The 22,289-nt window shown below is 36.4% G+C and overlaps 1 protein-coding gene across 8 annotated transcripts in view; it reads right to left on the bottom strand.

The window, feature by feature from the left end:
* Positions 1-22,289, bottom strand: part of ALMS1 (ALMS1 centrosome and basal body associated protein) — a 214,840-nt gene that overhangs the window by 81,574 nt on the left and 110,977 nt on the right. For 7 of the 8 annotated variants that reach the window (XM_045788273.2, XM_087863546.1, XM_087863544.1 and 4 more), the window contains 2 exons: positions 10,084-10,325; positions 7,421-7,546 (listed from right to left, as the gene is read on the bottom strand). In XM_045788273.2, coding sequence (XP_045644229.2) covers positions 7,421-7,546; positions 10,084-10,325 — 368 coding nt within the window. The remainder of the gene's footprint in view (positions 1-7,420; positions 7,547-10,083; positions 10,326-22,289) is intronic. The other variant, XM_087863545.1, reaches the window with a different exon arrangement.

The raw sequence follows: 22,289 nt of genomic DNA, 5'->3' as shown, positions 1-22,289 counted from the left end.
AAGAGCAAGTGAGAGAGCACAAGCAGGGGGAGCAGCAGAGACAGAGAGAGAGAAGCAGGTTCTCCACCGAGCAGGGAGCCCAATGCAGGGCTTGATCCCAGGACCCCAAGATCATGATCTGATCTGAAGGCCGATGCTTAACTGATAAAGCCACGCAGGTGACCCTGTCAAAGCTTTTCAAAACTTCAAAATTTCTATGGACATCTCATCCTTGGTTTTTACCTTTAAGCTTTGGGTTAGTCTATTGTTAGTCTATTGTTTGCCTCAACTGTTATCTATCACCTCAGGCATTATAACATTAAAACACCTGCCTGTAAATATTCTTGAGAAACACCCCATGCACACCTGCACACCTGCACACACACATATACACAGTCTTTTAACACTGGATAGCTCTGAATGAGATTAAATAAAGACAAGCCTTTTGAATGGCATCTTCCAGGGAACCACCAGACAGATCAAATTCTGACAATTCTTTTGGAATGAAGTTTTGAAACAGGTGTGGTTCTGTTCTATCCCCTCCAGTCCTAGGAAAGCAGGCTGATATTTCTCAAGGTTATTACAGAGCTGAGTGTGAGAATGGGACTAGGGGAAGTTAAATGCCACAAAGCTTACTATTCTTACCAAGAGACAGCCATTTCTCTTGAATAAATGTTCACTGGGCTGCTATAAGCCTTTGGTTAATTTCCAGAATTTTGGAAAATTTTTCTGAAGTTTTGCCAATTTTTGTTGCTTTTCCCAAGGGGCAAAATCTTAGGTCTTTACTCCACCATTTTCTCTGCTGTAATGCCCCACTTTCTTTAAATGATCTCAGCCACTTCTCTCCCTCTGGCTTTTTGCTCCTATACAGTGATTATCAATATTCAAATATTTGAATGTCTAAAATGAGTACTGGTATGAGGTATAAAATGACCAAAAAAAAAAAAAAAAGACATGTTTCAGAACTTACTATCTAATATAAATAGAGTCTTGTTCTACTTAAGAATGTTACTGGGCATAATACATAAATTTCTAACATCGATCTCTTTCTTTGGGGAGCTGTTACCTTTGCCTTGTTTATATTTTAGGGATTTCATTAATTCAAATGTTTATTCATTCTCAGTTGAGGAAAAATCTATTTGGCCCACACATTTGCTACTAAAGGTATATGACTTGTCTTTGGCCTCAAATGCTAACTGGATCCTTCTCATATCTATAGATGCATAACATATTAATTGACAACAGGTATTAGAACAATTCTTAGGTTTTCACCTACAGTAGCTCTACTGGTTTAGGAAAGGATCTTACTATGGTCAACTCCCCCACTCAGAATAGATGGAGAACATGAAAACTACAATCTGAAGTATATATATAGTTATTGGATCTCCTTCTGTCCTATTGATGTATTTAGTACTTTATTTACAGGGACAGTATTTCTCAGGATACAATGTACCATTCCTGGATTATTTTCTCTTTCCACCACTCTCCAATTTTTCTCAAAATTAATGTCTCCAACTAAATGAGAGTTAGGGACATAAACATATAGTAGAACAATGGGGGCCTCAAAAAGTATTGAGACATCTGATCAGATTTTTACTGGTACAGACATTCTTTCTGTCTTCTGAACTGGGGGTTGAAAGTGAAGGAATGATCAAAGTTTTTCTTACCGGGGGCTGAAAGTGAAAGAGTGATCAAAGTTTTCTTACTCAATTGTTTTCTTTCTGGTAGCCATTAAATGATTGTGTATTTTTTCCCCATTAAGTGTGTTTTTATTTTTTGAAGCTTTATTTAAATTCCAGGTCATATGCAGTGTAATATTATTTTCAGGTATACAATATAGTGATTCAACACTTCCATACCTCACCCGCTGCTCATCACAAGTGCGCTGCTCATCACAAGTGCACTCCTTCATCTCCATCACCTATTTAACCCATCCCTCCACCCACCTCCCCTTTGGTAACCATCAGTTTGTTCTCTTTAGTTAAGAGTCTGTTTCTTGGTTTGCCCTCCCTTTTATCCCTTTGCTCGTTTATTTCTTAAATTCCACATATTAGTGAGATCATATGGTATTTGTCTCTCTCTGACTAACTTATTTTGCTTAGCATAATACTCTCTAGCTCCATCCATGTTGTTGCAAATGGCAAGATATCATTCCTTTTTTATCGCTAAGTAATGTTCCGTTGTATATATATATATATCTCACCTCTTTTTTTTTTTTTTAAGATTTTACTTATTTATTTGAGAGAGAAAGCACAAGCAGGGAGAGAAGCAGACGGAGAAGCAGACTCCCCGTTGAGCATGGAGCCCAACACAGGGCTTCATCCAGGACCGCGAGATCATGATCTGACCCAAAGGCAGACACTTAACTGACTGAGCCACCCAGGCATCCCTATACCACCTTTTCTTTATTCATTCATCAATCAATGGACACTTGGGCTGTTTCCCTAATTTGGCTATTATAGATAATGCTGCTATAAATAGTAGGGTGCATATATCCTTTTTAAGTCAATATTTCTGTATTCCTTGGGTAAATACTCACTAGTGTGATTGCTGGATCATAGGATAGTTCTCTTTTTAACTTTCTGATGAACCTCCATATCGCTTTCCAGTGTGGCTGCACCAGTTTGCATTTCCACCAAAAGTGAACAAGGGTTCCCCTTTTTCTACAACCTCGTGAACACCTGCTGTTTCTTGTTGTTGTTTTTAGCTATTCACACAGGTGTGAGGTGATCTCTCATTGTAGTTTTGATTTGCATTTCCCTGATCATCAGTGATGTTAAGCATCTGCTCATATGACTGTTGGCCATCTGCATATCCTCTCTGGAAAAATGTCTATTCGTGTCTTCTGCTCATTTTTAATTGGACTATTCATTTTTGGGATATTGAGTTTTATAAGTTCTTTATATATTTTGGATACTAACACTTTATCAGATATGTCATATGCAAATATCTTCTTCCATTCTGTAGGTTGCCTTTAGTTTTGGTGATTGTCTCCTTCCCTGTGCAGAAGCTTATTATTCTGATATAGTCCCAACAGTTTATTTTTTATTTTGTTTCCCTTGCCTCAGGAGACCTATCTAGAAGGAAGGTCGTATAGCTGATGTCAAAAATATTACTTTACTGCCTACGTTCTGTTCTAGGATTTTTATGGTTTCATGTCTCACATTTAGGTCTTTAATCTATTTTGAATTTATTTTTGTATATGGTGTAAGAAAAGTGTTCCAGTTTTATTCTTTTGCATGTTGCTGTCCAGTTTTCCCAACACCATTTATTGAAGAGACTGTCTCTCTTCCATTGGATATTCTTCCCTGCTTTGCCAAAGATTGACCATGTAATTGAGGCTTCATTTCTGGGTTTTCTATTCTGTTCCATTGATCTATGTGGCTATTTTTGTGCCAATACCATACTGTTTCAACTACTATAGCTTTGTAATATAACTTGAAGTCTGGGATTGTGATGTCTCCAGCTTTTTCTTTTTCAAGGTTGCTTTTTGGCTATCTGGGGTCTTTTGTGGTTCCATACAAATTTTAGGTTTGTTTGTGCTAGCTCTATGAAAAAAGCTGCTGGCATTTTGATAGGGATTGTATTAAATGTGTAGTCTGCTTTGGGTAGTATAGACATTTTAACAGTATTTGTTCTTCCAATCCATAAGCATGGAATGTCTTAACATTTCTTTGTGTCATCTTCAATTTTGGAGTACAGGTCTTTCAACTCTTCGGTTAGGTATCCTACGGTTTTTGGTACAACTGTAAATGAGACAGATTCCTTAATTTCTTTTTCTTCTGCTTCATTACTGGTGTATAGAAATGCAACAGATTTCTGTATGTTGATTTTGTATCCTGTGACTTTACTGAATTTGGTTATCAATTCTAGCAGTTTTTTGGTGGAGTCTTTTGGGTCTTCTATAAATAGTATCATGTCATCTGCAAATAGTGAATGTTTTACTTCTTTCTTGCTGATTTGGATGTTTTTTATTTCTTTTAGTTGTCTGATTGCTGTGGCAAGGACTTCCAGGACTAAGTTGAATTAAAGTGGTGAGAGTTGACATCCCTGTCTTGTTCCTGCCCCTGTTTTTCCCCACTTAGGATGATATCAGCTGTGGCCTTTTCACATATGGCCTTTATTATGTTGAGGTATGTTCCCTCTAAACCTACTCTGTTGAGGGTTTTTATCAGGAATGGATATTGTACTTTATATCAAATGCTTTCTCTGCGTCTATTGAAAATGATCATATGGTTCTTAACTTTTCTTTTATTAATGTGATGTATCGCATTGATTCATTTGTAAGTACTGAACCACCTTTGCAACCCAGGAATCAATCCACATTAAGTGTGTTTTTAAAATCATAGCCTTGCATGCAGTGGAACTTTCTTCTAGTTCCTGGTTATAGGCTTAATAATTAATTCTATCATTTGGTAATATGAGCATTTTTATGGTTCTTTTCAGTAGCATCATAGTGGGATTAGAAGCACAGTGGGGAATTAGAACTTTCATATGTCATTCTAGAATCAACCAGCCAATTCACAAGTAAAATTTCGAAAAATAAAATTGTGACTAATTTATGCACTTCAACTTAGTTACCATTAGATACTTGCTTGGTCCTCTTAAAGTTAACAAAAAAATCTGCCTAAGACTAGGGAAAATTTCTCATTTGGTTTTTTTTTTTTTGTTCTGTTTTTTTTTTTTAAAGATTTTATTTATTTATTCGACAGAGATAGAGACAGCCAGCGAGAGAAGGAACACAAGCAGGGGGAGTGGGAGAGGAAGAAGCAGGCTCATAGCGGAGGAGCCTGATGTGGGGCTCGATCCCATAACGCTGGGATCACGCCCTGAGCCGAAGGCAGACGCCTAACCGCTGTGCCACCCAGGTGCCCCGAAAATTTCTCATTTGTGTGCGATTTCTACACATATAAAGATGTCTATTGACAAATCATGAAAAAAAATTTATATCTAAACTGAACCGAGTCATCTCCTGTGAACCACTCTAAATGTTATCCCATCAATCAAAACCCCATAGCACGCCAACTCAGTATTCTCTTCCTAAAATCCCCCCAGGAAATATTTATTGAATTCCAGCATGGGGTGCTACTCATTTTCTAAATCTGCAGTTCCCCTGTGGTGATATCATAAGGGTGCTATGGGATATTTTAAGATTCTAAGGAAACAACAGCGATAATTGGTATCTAGTATACAGTGCACAAGCTACTAGCTCAAAGTAGTTTAAAGTTTCAATATTAGATAATGCCATATTCCTTTCAATGCTGTTATCTTTGCAAAGCTAGATTTTTGACAGTTTCTGTAGTAAAAGCAGCAAGTAACTGAGGTTATGTAAAATATCATATCAAGGTATGAGAAGCTGTACAGTGTTCTAACAGCTGCATATATCACATTAGTAAATAACTGTGGTTATTTATGAACAAAGTAAAATATTTTCTTTTGAAACCCAGAACTGAAAGAAAATACCTAATATTTTTGTTTATTAAGTAGTTAGATCAAAACAATAAGTATTTATGTCTTAATAACTTAGAGCTGTTTCAAACAAAGCTGGGGGCATCACAATGCCGGATTTCGAGCTGTACTACAAAGCTGTGATCACAAAGACAGCATGGTACTGGCACAAAAACAGACACATAGACCAATGGAACAGAATAGAGAGCCCAGAAATGGACCCTCAGCTCTTTGGGCAACTAATATTTGATAAAGCAGGAAAAAACATCCGGTGGGAAAAAGACAGTCTCTTCAATAAATGGTGCTGGGAAAACTGGACAGCTACATGCAAAAGAATGAAACTTGACCACTATCTCACACCATACACAAAAATAAACTCCAAATGGATGAAAGACCTCGATGTGAGACAGGAATCCATCAAAATTCTAGAGGAGAACATAGGCAACAACCTCTACGACATCGGCCAAAGCAACCTTTTTCATGATACATCTCCAAAGGCAAGAGAAACAAAAGATAAAATGAATTTGTGGGACTTCATCAAGATTAAAAGTTTCTGCACAGCCAAGGAAACAGTCAGAAAAACTAAGAGGCAGCCCACGGAATGGGAGAAGATATTTGCAAATGACACTACAGATAAAGGACTGGTATCCAAGATCTACAAAGAACTTCTCAAACTCAATACACGAGAAACAAATAAACAAATCAAAAAATGGGCAGAAGATATGAACAGACACTTTTCCAATGAAGACATACAAATGGCTAACAGACACATGAAAAAATGTTCAAAATCATTAGCCATCAAGGAAATTCAAATCAAAACCACACTGAGATACCACCTTACGCCAGTTAGAATGGCAAAAATAGACAAGGCAAGAAACAACAATTGTTGGAGAGGATGTGGAGAAAGGGGATCCCTCCTACATTGTTGGTGGGAATGCAAGTTGGTACAGCCACTCTGGAAAACAGTGTGGAGGTCCCTTAAAAAGTTAAAAATTGAGCTACCCTATGATCCAGCCATTGCACTACTGGGTGTTTACCCCAAAGATACAGACGTAGTGAAGAGAAGGGCCATATGCACACCAATGTTCATAGCAGCAATGTCCACAATAGCTAAATCGTGGAAGGAGCCGAGATGCCCTGCAACAGATGACTGGATTAAGAAGTTGTGGTCCATATATACAATGGAATATTACTCAGCAATCAGAAAGAACGAGTTCTCAACATTTGCTACAACATGGACGGCACTGGAGGAGATAATGCTAAGTGAAATAAGTCAAGCAGAGAAAGACAACTATCATATGATTTCTCTCATCTATGGAACATAAGAACTAGAATGATCAGTAGGGGAAGAAAGGGATAAAGAAAGGGGGGGTAATCAGAAGGGGGAATGAAACATGAGAGACTATGGACTATGAGAAACAAACTGAGGGTTACAGAGGGGCGGGGGGTGGGGGAATGGGATGGGTCGGTGATGGGTAGTAAGGAGGGCACATATTGCATGGTGCACTGGGTGTTATACACAACTAATGAATCATCGAGCCTTACATCGAAAACTGGGGATGTACTGTATGGTGACTAACATAATATAATAAAAAATCATTATAAAAAAAAATAACTTAGAGCTGTTTCAAAAAATACTTCTTTTGTTTATATGTGTTCTACATAATGATGAGGGGGAAAAAATCACCAAAATACTAAGGAAAATGTGAACAGAAAAAACCTGGAAACCTTTGTCTGAAATGAAGTCCACTAACCCCAACAAACAATTATCCATACAATTTTCTTCATTAAATACTTATTAAATGTTTACATATACATAATACATCTCGCCAAATAACTCACTTTTCTGAACTAGAGACTGAGGCATGAAAAGCTCCATATTTCACTGAAGGATTAAATATCACTGATCTTTCATATGTCATTCTAGAATTAACCAGCCAATCCACACGTAAAATTTCAAAAAATAAAATTCTGAATAATTTATGCATAATACCTGAGTGTGAGCTCTCAATGGTAGTATCTGATCTGGAATCCAGAGATGAAGGAATTTGTTTTAATTGTGGAACATAGTACATCTTCGTACTACCAGGAGGCTTATATGGCAACAGTGAAGGCTGGGCTAGGGAGATAAAGATCAGAACAATTAATAAGAAAACATTTATTAATTCACTGAAAAAATACTGAGTGCCTTTCATGTGCCAAGCAGTGTACAAGATTCTCGTGATATATCAGAATGCCTGGCTAGCTCAGTCGGAAGAGCATGTATCTCTTGATCTCGGGGTTGTGAGTTCAAGCTCCACATGGAGTGTAGAGATTACTTAAATAAATAAATAAACTTAAAAAAAAAAAGATTCTTAGAATATATCAGTTAACTAAAACAGAAAAATATCTCTGCCTTCAAGAAGAGCTAGCATTCTAGAGGAAGGAGGTATATATCTGTACCAAAGTAATAATTTATTAGAGAGATTTACACAGACACATGCACGCACACACACACACACACACACTTGTTTTTGTCTCTCTGAAGTCAAGGGAAACAAAAAAGCGTACAGAGAAGGGGAAATTTTAAACAGAAAAAATAGGCTATAGCCTCCACTTCTATCTGATCATTACTATAGTCATTGTTAGAATACTGATTTATTAATTTTCTTCCTCTATCAGTGTATACAAAGCTTGATAGTGATGGCTAAATTTACCAGTTAGTTGAAAGTCTACCAAAAAATGAATAAGAACAAGTGGGCAGAATTACAATGGACCCAGAGCAAGAAGGGCTGTCATACAGAGCTGGAGAATTCTGAGACAGATAACTGGATTTTCAGAATTCTTGACAACTTTATGTTTGGATGCAATAGTTTTAAGGTTACTTTGGCCTGGCTGCCAGTGGGGGAGGAGTGATTACAGAGCAAATAATGGTTACTCTTAGGAAAGAAAAAAAAAAAAAAAGATTAGAGAAGGGCAAAGAAGCAAATTCAACTATAAAATTTATTTCTTCAAAAACTTGGAAAACAAAACTGAATATACACATATAGTATATTATTCTGAATTTGTTAATTTAGAGTACTGAGCACAGTCATGTGTTTCACATACTATTCTTTGTAAGTTAAAATGTTTTCATACCAAAAAAACTCACAAAATTTTACTTTTAAATACACAGTATTAAAAATATTTTATCGGTAAGCCAAATGATATTAATCCTTTAAAAGAATCCTTTCTCCCAGGTCCTGTATGCAAAAGTGAAACCATAAATTACGGCCTCTATATAAATAGATCCATTTGATGTGAGTAGGAGTTTAAAACAGACTTTCACAGTTGGATTTCCCCTCTCCCGCTTCTGGTATCACCATGAGAACAATATAACCCCGGGTAGGTATTGTTCCATTAGCTGGGGTTTCAGAACAAGGCATGTGGAACAGACCCAAACCATTTCTGTAGCCTGAAGCCAAACTCCAACTGACTCACAAAACCCATGAGTGAAAAAAGCAAATGTTTGTTGTTACAAAACACTGAGATTTGTGAGGTTGTTTTACAGTATCACTGTGACACTAGGTAACTGACATATAAAGATGTTCTTTGTGATATTTATTGAACTGTAGATCCAGGGGTATGTTTTTACTTCACCATAAAAATGTATAAGAATTGTAACCATCTTAACATATACATGTACTTGTTTAAATTAAATTCAGTCAAAGTTAAATGCTGAATCAAGAAAGTTTCTTTATATATTTAGGCATATCCCACCTTTACCTACAGACAGATAACCTTTTTGCATAAGGAGGAAAACTTAAAATAATATTTTCAGTAGACTTGGGCAAACTATTAAATTCTTAAATTAGTAACTTAAATTTCCCACTCTCATTTGAGGGAAGAATGGGAACTTAATAATTAATTTTCCCACTATTGGTCTGAAAAAGAAAATAACATGCTCTATTCTGAATGTTATATAGTATAAGCACTACTGAAATACCACTGTCACAGCATATGAACACTCTAAATGTAGACCTTAGGATAGAGATCGCTAGCTATTCATCAAAATCTACTTCTTTATCCTCAAAATCATAGCTAAACCATTTCCTAGCTAGGAGAACATGATCTGAGCCACTTCCAGGCCTAGCAGATGTGCTTCTCCATGCTTTTTTTGTCCCTTCTAGTTGACTATGATGGTGAATCCAAGGTAATTGTGGATTCTGTGTTTTAAAGAGACCAGCGTGACAGTCAACCTGGGTCCCTGGTCATTGTTTAATAAGCAAGAAACAGACTGGTATTGTATTTGCACTATTACATGTATTTTCATCTAGTTATTACAGTATGTAACATTTAATATAATACAAAATGGCAATAATTCACCTGCCCACTTAAAACCAGACCTCCACAGTTTTTAAATTTTTATGAACTAATTCATTAAGTATCATGAGATAAAAATAAGTCAACCACAAGCAGCACAAGTCCCATGTAAGTTGTTAACTCCACTAGAAATTAAGGCAAAAAAATAATCACATTTCTTTCATAGCTATGTAAATAAAAGATAGAATCATGTGGAGCTTAATGTTTAAAATTAAAATTAGGTTTTCTGACTACAAAGACCCCCTCACAAATTTCTGAGATCACTTCATATAGAAGTTGGTAATATGACCTAAAAATTTAATCACGTTCTCTTACCATCTGTGCCATGAGGACGAGGAATCTGTTGGATGGAAGATGATGAAGCAAATCTGACAGGAACTTTGCCCAGCTTCTGGGTACTGGGCTCTGGAATTTCAAGTCCACGATCATCAGCATTAATATAAATCTCCGATGAAAACATGGTTTTCCCTGGACTTTCTGTTGTTATCTGAGTGACTGCGTCAGATGACAATTTTCCAGGGAAGGCAGAAAATGGGGTCTTAATCTCCTCTGATGGTCTGAACAAAAAAGAGAAAGGACACAGAAGGTAATATCCGTGGCTTATCAAATACTGTAATCTCTTTCCAAAGGTAGATTCAAGGAATGTTTTGTGGAAATACATCAATCTCAAATGGTTAAGTTATTTCAGAAGTACCCTTTGCTATCTTAAATACTTATTATAATGTAATCATGTGTGAGTTAATTCATTTTAAAATCTACTTTAAATTTCAATATAGAATGCTATTATATAATTTAGCCAAGGAAATGGTACTTTTCAGTTGAAGTAAAAATATAATCATTTAAAAAAAATTACTAGAAGTCTACTATAAATTAAGGGACTGTGCTAAATGCATAGAGTGTACAAAAACAAATAAGAAATAAAGACTTGCCTCAGGAAGTTTATTGTCAGTGGGGGAACCAGAGGTTTTTAAGATCGTGATTATGTACTAAGATTTTAGAGAATTAATATTAAAATAGAATAAATAAATGATTCAAAAAAATGAGAGGAGACAAATCTTGTTTACAGAAGAATTCCCCCCACCAAAAAATATGCAGATACCTCCCCATCCAAGGAGGTGAAGATTAATCTCTCCTTTCTCCCTTGAGTATGGGCTGGACTTATTAACTGGATTCCAAAGAACAGAGTAATAAAAAGGGATAAATAGTAACTTTACAGTGGAGAAACCTAACAAACACCGTATCATTCAAGTGATGATGGTTCACATCACCAATGTCATGTGGATGTCACATACTCTCTGCTATGATGTGAAGAGATGGGTATTTCCCACTTATGGTATTCTTTGCCAAAACCCGTAATTCCAGTCTAATCATGCCAAAAACATCAGCCAAACTCTGACTGACCATATTCCTCAAAACTGTCAAAATCATGAAAAACAAGGAAGGACTGAGGAACTGCCATTGACAAGAGGAGATAAAAAGACATGATAGCTAACTAAAGGGAATGTGATATGCATTGGGTCCTGGAACCAAAAAAAAAAGGTTACTGATGGAAAAAACGTGAAATATAAATAAAATCTGGAGTGTAGTTAATAGTAATGTACAAATGTTGGCTTCTTAATTTTGACAAATGTACATTGTGGTAATGTAAGATGTTAATAGGAAAAGTTGGGAGATGGGTATAGGGAACTCTATTATGTTTGTATCTTTTCTGTAGATCTAAAATTACTCAAAAATAAGAAGTTATTGAAGCACCTGAGTGGCTCAGTCGGTTAAGCGTCTGACTCTTGATTTCAGCTCAGGTCATGATCTCAGGGTCGTGGGATCAAGCCTTGCGCTCAGTGGAGAGTCTGCTTGGGATCCTCTCTCTCTCCCTCTGCATCTGCCCCTCCCCCTGCTCATATGCACACTCACTCTCTCTCTCAAGTAAATAAATATTTTTTAAAAATAAGAAATAAAAAGTTATTTTTTAAAAAAAGAGAAATATTGTATTATTTTGGAGTAACAGTTATAATATATCACAAAATAGAAGAACTTCTGAATTTCTACCTTCTGCCTACTATTCACTAACTGAAAAGGACAATTAGGAGAAAAGAAAATAATAGGCCAATCTCCTTTATGAATATGAATGCAAGAATCCTACACAAAATCCTAAACGAAATCCCAAACCATATGGATGTATGTGAATCCCTACTAAGATGGTTACTCCTGGAATGAAAGGTGACTTAACACTCAAAAATCAATCAATATGATTCACCACATCAATAAAATATAGGAGAAAATGCATATGACCATATAAATATAGTCAAATAAAGCATTTGATAAAACTCAATAATTATGTAGATAAAAACTCACAGCAAAGAGAAACCACAAAAAACTTTAGAGCAACCATCCTATTTATACTGAAAAGCAGAAAATGTTCACTGTGTGATTAGGAACAAAATAAGGATGCCAATTCTTACCATTTCTGTTCAACTTTAGTAAAGGTCTTAAATGGCATTAGCAGTAACTCAGAACAAAGAAATGAGAGAAGAATAAGGAAGGAAGAAATAATACTGTCACTGTTCATATTTGATATAATTAGGTACACAGAAAATCCAAAACAATCTAAACATAACTCATTTGAATATAAATAAGTTTTTAGGAAAGTTGACAGGTATGAGATAAAAATTTTTAAAAATCCACTACATTTTTTGGTATCAGAAAAGTTACGGAAGCATCAGGAAGCAATATCATCTAATCTGCTACAGAGGAGCATTTTGGAGATTATGGGCAGGGACAGAGTGTAGACAGACATACTCCACTAGGAAAGAGAAATCACCAGAGCTTTTGATGAACTCATGGGCTGGCATAATGGAGTGAAATCTAGCAGAATGCCAAGACAATTTTCCCCACAGGACATTTTCTTAGTATCAGGATGGTATGGGAGAATGGAAAACTAAATCAAAAAGGCAGAGTGAAATCTCCTTCACAGTCATGGCACTAATAACAAACCAAGTTCCACCAGACAGAGGGGCCTGTAACAAACATGAGGTCTCCTCCTCAAGACATTTGCCAGATTCTGAACCTGAATAAGGTTCAGGAAGCTAAATAATTACTGCCTGAGCGACAGAACTTTCAAACCTGAGGACATATTCCAGACTCACAATAAAAAACCCAGAAGTGCCGTCCACAGGAAGGGGGCTGAGCCAGGAAAAGTGAAATCACTTGCAATGTTTGAGTCCTTATGAGACAAATGTCCGCTAAAGAAGTGTAACTACAGGGGCGCCTGGGTGGCACAGCGGTTAAGCGTCTGCCTTCGGCTCAGGGCGTGATCCTGGCGTTCCGGGATCGAGTCCCACATCGGGCTCCTCTGCTGGGAGCCTGCCTCTTCCTCTCCCACTCCCCCTGCTTGTGTTCCCTCTCTCGCTGGCTGTCTCTATCTCTGTCGAATAAATAAATAAAATCTTAAAAAAAAAAAAAAAAAAAGAAGTGTAACTACAATGAATATATAGCTGGGCTCCCGTTATTTGCCATATTCTAAAGCTGCAAGCGCTGAGAGTTGAAAGAGCTGAACTCAAACATCGGAGAGACTAACCTGAATATCTCACTGTATTTACTTACCAAAGAGTCAAAGATCTGTCAGGCTTAAAGCAAAAATCCAGGGAGGCCACAAATCAGGAAAAAAATCAAAAGTATAATGAGTAGGGAGGCCTAGGTGGCTCAGTCGGTTAAGTGTCTGCCTTTGCCTCAGGTCATGATCCCAGAGTCTTGGGATTGAGCCCTGCGTCAGGCTCCTTGCTCAGCAGGAGCTTGCTTCTCCCTCTCCCTGCTGCTCCCCCTGCTTGTACTCTCTCTCTCTATGTCAAACAAATACAAAATCTTAAAAAAAAAAAAAAAAGTATAATGAGTCAACTACAGCTCCACCCAGTGCTGACCCAGTAAAATTCCTGATATGACTGAAGTGATCAGCCACTTTATATGATCAACAGAGGAAAAGGGCAAATCCTCTTCTTGGAGAGTAACAGCATCCTCAGTCCCTATCGGTTTTTTAATTCACAACATCCATTACATAATCAAAAATTACAAAATTTATCAAGCAGAAAAAAGTGACTAAAATTGAGAGAAAAAACAGACAAGAAAAACTGTTTTACAAAGGATTCAGATATTGGAATTAGTGCAGAAAGGACTTTAAAATGATTGTGAATATATTAAGAGATCAAAATATGGGAGATAATAGATAAAAATGTAGGGTTTCTCAAAAGAAAATCAGAATCTACTTTCTAGAATCAAATACAGAAGAAATAAAAAAATAACAGAACAGATCCCCAGCAGACCGCAGGAAACACTAAAAATTTTTTAGGCTCAAATAAAACAATCCAACATAGTACAGAACTACAGGAAAGAGTGAAGGCACTTAAAGTCTGTGTGTGTGTGTGTGTATGTGTGTGTGTGTGTGTGTGTGAGTATAATATATACAAGTACATATACATATACACATATACATACGTACCTTTTTATATATATTTGTATATTCTATATTTCATATGAAATAAAATAAGCAATAACGTCCTGTGGTGATTTATAAAAATGTGGAAAATAAATACATGCACAAAAGCAGGAGCAGGCAAATGGAGCTAAACTATTGTAAAAGTCTTAATTGTTGGGGACACCTGGGTGGCTCAGTCAGTCGAGCAGCCAACTCTTGATTTCAGCTCAGGTATAAGCTCAGGGTTGTGAGACTGAGCCCTGCACTGGGCTCCATGCTGAGTGAGGAGCCTGCTTAAGATTCTTTCTCTCTCCCTCTCCAGACCCACTCAGGCATACTCTCTCTCTCTAACAAAACAAACACCAACAAAAAAAAAACGCAACCTCTTAAAAAAAAAAAAAAGATTTTATTTATTTATTTGAGAGAGAGAGAGGCAGACTCCCTGCTAAGCTCTGGAAGCTCAATGTGGGGCTCGATCCCAGGACCGTGGTATCATGACCTGAGCTGAAGGCAGACGCTTAACTGACTGAGGTATCCAGGTGCCCCAAAAAAGAGTCCTCATTGCTTATAAAGTAGAAAGAACACTAATTTAAAATGAATTGTAAAGTTAAGTATCATCTCTAGAATAATCACTAAAACAGTAATAGAAAAAAGGACAATAAAATGTCCAACAGGGGCACCTCTTCCCCACTCGGGTGCTCTCTCTCGCTATCTCTGTCTAATAAATAAATAGATCTTTAAAAAAATCCAACAAAGGAGATAACATGAAATAAAAATAATTAAAATAATAAAGGACAGGGAAAACAAAAAGAAATAAACAGCAAAATGGCAAACCTTAAAACCATTTCAATAACTATATTAAATATAAATGATCTAAATATCCCAATTAAAATACAAATATTGACAAGATAAAAATAAATAAAACCAAACTACATGCTATTCACAAGAGACATACTTTAGCATAAGGTGACAGATACACTGAAAATAAAAGGATAGAAAAAGATATACCAAGGGAATGCTCATCAAAAATAAGTATCCTTTCTCTTTCTCCTCCTCCTGCCTTTTTTTTTTTTTAAAGATTTTATTTATTTATGTGACATAGAGACAGCCAGCGAGAGAGGGAACACAGCAGGCGAGTGAGAGAGGAAGAAGCAGGCTCCCAGCGGAGGAGCCCGATGTGGGACTCGATCCCGGCACGCCGGGATCACGCCCTGAGCCGAAGGCAGATGCTTTAACGACTGCGCTACCCAGGCGCCCCTCCTCCTCCTGCCTTTTTATTCTCCCCTTCCTTTTATCTTTTCTTTCCTGAACAACTAAATTTTAAAGCCATTAAGTGGAGAAACTAAGGTAGGCACCTGTACAGGGTAAGGCAACAGCACCCCAGAGTAAGGTAGCAGAGCCTGTTTAATTTGAGGAGGGTGCCCAAGTAAAAAAGGAGCCTAATACATGGTATCATAATCCAATCGGGGCAAGGAGAGAATCTGGAGGTGTGGCCTGGTATAAAATATCAGAGCCTGATGAGGATGAGAAAGGTTTCCATGGAAAGGCAGGTCCAGCTTGGCATGTGGACTGATCCCAAGCAGAATGAGGAAGGTAGCTCTAGAGTGGGGCAGCCTGACATAGAGTGGAAGATTGGATCAGAGTATAGAAAACAACTTCATAGAGAGGTAGCCTGGATTGGGAAGTCAGATCCCCTGCAGGAGAAGGGTGGCATCCAGGGACTGAGGGTGGCCCAGTCTGGTGAGTAAGAGCTCCAGCAGGGTAAGGGAAGGCAATCTGACCTGAGATGTCAGAGCCAGCGTAAGGAGGGTATCTACATAGGATAACTTAACATCTTGAGTCAGATCCTGAACAGGATAAAGGCACCCAGGCAGAGGAGCCCACTGTTAGAAATTAAAAGCCTAAACAGGATGAGGAAGACACCCATGTGAAAGGTAGTCCAGCATGGGGAGTAAGAGCCTCAAGTGGGTAAGAAAGGTATCTACATGAATGGGATAAGCATTCTAATGGGGGGGTGGTAAGTCAGGGACCAAGCTGCAGGGAGGTTATCCATGTTGAGGGGTAGTCTAGCTTGGTAGCCCAAGCAGGGTGAGAAGCTCATCCACATAGAAAGGTAGCCTGAATGTAGAGTCATAATGCAAGTGGTGAGTCAGAATAGTGGCTGGGGAGAGGATGGCAAGAGAGAGAGGAAATTAGTTATACAATGGGAGATTGATCAAATAAATAAATACATAAAACATACAGGAAGTGGATAAGGGAGTTTACAAGTACAGAAAGAGAAAAAAAGTAAAATGAAGTTCAACTAGAACTGCATGTATTGTTGTGAGCTTGTGGTTTTCAATATATAGAGAAGAAATAAATGTAAAATGAGTGCATGTGTGTATGTATGTGTGTGTCTACTCACTGCCACTGAGAGGGCTGGGAACAACCCAATAGAAATGTGTACACCTAGTGCTCAAATCTTGACTTCTAAACATCTCCTTCCACTAGAAGAAACCAGACTCCTTGAAGAAACAGCCAATTCCAGAAGATAGAAAACTACAAGAATCTAAAATACCTTCTTATGCCAGAAAGCAAAGACACATTCAAAAGATAACAGAGACATGTAACATGGATACAGAAGACAGCCTGAAGGGTTACAATAGTAACATTGAACACAATAAGAAAATACAATTTTTTAAGATGTAAAATATTTACAAATCTCACATCCAACAAAACACAGGTATCCAGAATAAAAACTTTAAGTTCAACAGTTAAAAAAAGAAGTGCAATCAGAAAATGGCAAAACAACTTGAGGGGCACCTGGGTGGTTCAGTCAACAGGTTAAGTGTCTACCTTCGGCTCAGGTTGTGATCCCAGAGTCCTGGGACTGAGCCCCACAGTGAAGAGTCTGCTTCTCCCTCTCCTTCTGCCCCTCCCCCAGGTCATGCTTTTTCTCTGTCTCTCTCAAATAAATAGAAATCTCAAAAAAAAAAAAAAAAAGAAATTGGCAAAACAACTTGAACACCCACCTCATCAAAGAAAATATACAAATGGTAAATAAGCACATGAAAAAATGTTCACTATCATTAGCTATTTAGGGAAATGCAAATTCGAATGACAATGAATACCTCTATATACTTGTTAGAACCACTAAAATAAAAAATATTGAGAGTACCAAATGTTGACTGGATCCCTCATACTTTACTGGTAGAAATGTAAAATGATACACCACTATGAAAACTAGTTTGGAAACTTCTTATAAAATACACATATACTTACTATACAACACAACAATCACACTCCTGGGCATTTATCCTAGAGCAGAGATTCTCAACCTTGGCATTTCCGACATTCTAAACCAAACTCTTCTTTGTGTGGACTGTCCTGTGTATTCTAGGATATTCATCAGCAGTCCTGATGCCAACAGAAAATTCTTTCCTAGTTGTGACACTTTAAAGTGTCTTCTGATATTGCCAAATGTCACCTTGGGGCCAAAATCACCCCTGGTTGAGAATCACTGTCCTAGAGAAATAATTATGTTCACGTAAAAATAAGTACATGACCGTTCACAACAGCTATACCAGTAATAGTAAAAAACTGGCAACAACCCAAATGTCCTTCTACAGGATAAAATGTGATATATTCATACATTAGACTACTACTTAGTAATAAAAAGAAATAACTATTGATACATATAATAACTCGGATGAATCTCCAGGTCATTAGGGTGAGTAAAAAGTTTTAGTCCCTAAGGTTACATGCTAAATGATTCCATTTATAGAACATTCTCAAAATGATAAAATCATAGAGTTGAGAAACAGATCCCTGGTTTCCAGGGCTTAAAGAAGACAGGGGGCAGGGAGAAGGAGTGTGACTATAAAGGGACAGGTACAAGGAATTCCTTTGTGATGACAGAACACTTCTGTATCTTGATTAACGTAGTAGTTACATGAATCTATGTGATTAAATTTCATAGAATTATATGCATATACATTAAAAAGAAGCCCAACTGCAGGCAAAAACTGGTGAAATCTGATGAAGGTCTGTAGTCTCATTATCCGTACTGTACCAGTGTCAATTTCCTGGTTTTGATAACGTACTAAAGTTATGTAAGATATTACCAAAGGAGAAGTTGAGTGATGGGAATCTGGGACTCTAAACTCTTTTTGTAATCTCTTCTGAGTCTATATATTTTTAAAGTAAAAAGTGAAGAAAAATGTAATAGACCCATGAATGAAATAAGAAAGCATGATTCTATATGGATATAATAAACTAAAAATTTGCAAAGGAATGAGATACTTACATAATTTCAAAGTACTTCCCACAAAATACATAATTACAAAGGGAAAAAGAGTAACTTTCCAGTGGAGGAACCTAGCAGCCATAACCTTAAGTAATTAATGTCATAATTGTCAGCAGTGGGACAAATGAAAATTGTACAACATCTAATAACATATGATGAGAATTCAATGTCACTTTTGTGATATTCCTAACCCAAACCTAATCATGAGAAACATCAGAGGAACCCAAATTGAAAAACATTCTACAAAGTAAATGATCTCTTATCTTCAAAGGGTCAAGAAAATCAAGGAAAGACTGAAGAATGTTCCAGACCAAAGGAAATTAGAGTCATGACAACTAAATGCAACATGTGATTTTGAACTGCCGCCTTTTATTATAAAAATCCTTACTGGAACAACCAGAAAACCTGAATAGTGAGTGTCTGTAATGGAGCACTGATATTAACTTCCTGATTTTCATGGCTTTATGTGGGTTGTGTAGGAATATGTTCTTTTTATGATACATGATGATCAGTATGATCATCACAGAAATGATACAGTGATGGGGCAGCATGTCAACAACTTACTCCCAAATGGTAAAGAAAAGTAAAGGAGATATCAACATAATATTCTCAAATGCTGATTAAACAAGCAGACAAAAATTCAGTAAAAATGAAGATTTCAACATAACAGTTGATCAACTGAACCAAACTGACATATACAAATATTACATTCAGGAACTACAGAATACATACTCCCTTCAACTGCACATTGATCAAAATGAAAATATACTGTAATGTGAAGCAATTCTAAGAAATTTAAATATGCTGAAATCATTTAGAATATAATCTCAATGACCACAATAGAATTAACTAGAAATAAATAATAATCAGAAAGTTCCCATATAATTGAAAATTAAGAAACACATCTCTACATAGCCCATGGAACAACAACAACAAATTGTAACAGAAATGAGAAAATATTTAGAGCAAAGATGGTGATGAGAAACTACATAATAATCTGTGTATATCAGAAAGTGCTAAATATTAATGAAAATTAAGGAATATGAAAAAAATTAAGTATTTATTCTCAGATATGTAGAAAAAGACCATCAAGTTAGAACCCAAAGCAGAAGGAAAAAAATAAACATATAAGCAGAAACCTAAAAACAGAAAACACGCACTAGAGGATCAACGAAAACCAAACTGCTTAACCCCTAGAAAAAGCAATCAAGTAAAAAAAAGAGAAAACAAAAATTACCAATACCAGACATAAAAAAACTAGCACCACTAGAGATTCAGAAATTGAAAGGATAAGAAGATATTATGAAAATAACTCATGTCAACAAATTCTGACAAGTTAGAATAGAAAAAAAATTTATTGAAAAACACTTTCAAAGCTGACAACAGAAAAAAAAGGAAAAGAAAAGAAAAGAAAAGAAAATCTGCATAGTCATAGCCATTAAAGAAATTGAATCTGTATTAAAAACTCCAGGCCACAATGGTTTCACTGGTGAATTCTGCCAAATATCTAGGAAAGAGAGAATACCAATCTTACACAAACTCTTTCAGAGTATCCTAATATATTTCTGAGGTCTGCCTAATGCTCATACCAAAATCAGACAACAATATTACAAGAAAAGAAAATTATAAAATATCCCCCATGAATAGAAATGTAAAAATCCTAAATAAAATATTAGGTAAATTGTGTCTAGCAACAAAGGATAATATATAAATTAAGGATAACTAGGGTAATCTCTACAACATGTACTGTAATAAAGTCTGACTTCATTTTTGATGTTTCACTAATGACTACTTTTTAAGCATCGCCTTTGGCCCTACATCTGGACAGGATGGTAAGAAAGTCTGAATGTGTGTACCTCCTTCTTTGGCACCAACAGAAAATTTAAACCTCCCACACATAGAACCCTTTTCCTAGTTGTACTTCCTAGCCACTATAAGCCCAATCCACTTGTTCTGCTTTGCCAAAGCTGGCCTGGACCTGTTTGTGTTCATCCAGCTCACCCTAGAAGTCCCTGTGTGAGTAATAAACTTCCTCTCCAATTCTCATGGTATGAGAAATGTCATAAGCTGACATATCTGAACCAAATTTTGGGTGGGGATCATCCCATTTCTTTATTAAAAAATAAATATGTATATAAAAAGCCAATAAGGAGAATAGGGCAGAATAATAAAAGATGCATGATTAATTTTTTTAAAAATATAGCAGAAAAGAAGAGACAAAAACCAGATGACACAAATAGAAAGCAAAATGCAACATGGTAGTCTTAAATCAAATAATACCTATCTAACAAAAACTCTTTCAGAAAATGATGTAAGAGTGAGTATCTCCCAGTTCTTTTTTGAGGCCACCATAACTCTGATATCAGGACACTTCAAAAAGATTATAGAACAATATTAGCAAACTATATTCAGTAATAAATATAAAAAAGGACAATATATCATAAGCAAGTAGAGTTTATCCCAATAATGCAAGATAAATTTACCATTCAAAATCTAACCAATGTAATTCACCACACTGATAAAAAAAAAATTCTGAGAAAATACATATGATTACCTCAATAAAGCAGGAAAAGCATTTGACAAAATTCAATTCCCACTCATGATAAAAACTCATAGGAGACAATAAAAGAGGACATCTTTAATCTGATAAATGGCATCTGCCTAGGTGACAGCAGTCAGTTGAGCACCAACTCCTGGTTTTGGTTCAGGCTGTGATCTCTGGGTGGTGAGATGGACCCTGCCTTGGGCTCTGTGCCCCACTTAGGACGCTCTCTCCCTCTTCCTCTGCCCCTCCCCCACTGTCTCTCTCAAACAAATAAATAAATCCTTAAAAAAAAAATCTACAGGTATTATCACACTTGATGAAAAACGAAATCTATTTCCCCACCCTCCCAAAACAGAGAATAAGGCAGGATGCCTGCTCTTAACTACTTCTACCTGATATTATATTGAATGTCCTCGCCAGTGTATTAGGCAAGAGAAAGAAATAATGCCATGAAGATTAGAAAGGAAGAAGTAAAACTGCTCTGCTTGTTCCCTGACAACAGGATTGTCTATGAAGAATAAATACCATACTTGCATATCTCATTAAATTTAGACAAGACACTCCCTAAATCTTAGGGCAGTTACTGAACATAAAATAGAGGACAGCAGGTATGCCTCAACTTAACCACTGGAAGTATTAGCTTACCTAAATTCTCTGTGGTCATAGTATCCATTGCCCTAAATTAGCCCATAGGAAGCTCTGATCCAGTAAGTAAGAAATTAAAATGAAAATTAACTTTTTGACGTATATAAATTGGCCTGACAACAGTATAACTAGACAACAAATAACTAGAAAAGACAAATTCTGAAATAGATATACAATAGTATCACAAAACACAAAATATTTAGGAATAAACTTAACAAAAGATGTGCAAGGCCTACACACTGAAAATTACTTATTACTGAGAGACATTAATAAGTGGAAAAAATGTTCAAGTATGGGAAGACTCAATATTAAGGTATCAATCATTCACAAAATGATCTATAGATTCAATGCAATACTAAACAAACTCCCAAGAAGTTTTAACATAGAAATTAGGAAGCTTATTCTAAACTTTGTATCAAAATGCAAAGGACTTAAAATAGCAAAAGTAATGTGAAAATAAAAACAAGGCTGGAGGACATAACCTGATTTCAAGACTTACTATCAAGCTACAGTAAAAAAAAAATCATGGTTAAAAAGAAAAAAAGACATCATGGTATTAGTATAAAAACAGATAAACAGAT

Source organism: Ursus americanus, chromosome 7 (genome assembly GCF_024610735.1).
Source record: "Ursus americanus isolate L20-20 chromosome 7, mUrsAme1.1.p, whole genome shotgun sequence".
In the NCBI taxonomy this organism is placed as follows: domain Eukaryota; kingdom Metazoa; phylum Chordata; class Mammalia; order Carnivora; family Ursidae; genus Ursus; species Ursus americanus.
The sequence above is the reverse complement of the archived record's forward strand: the minus strand, read 5'-3'. Positions and strand labels throughout refer to the sequence as shown.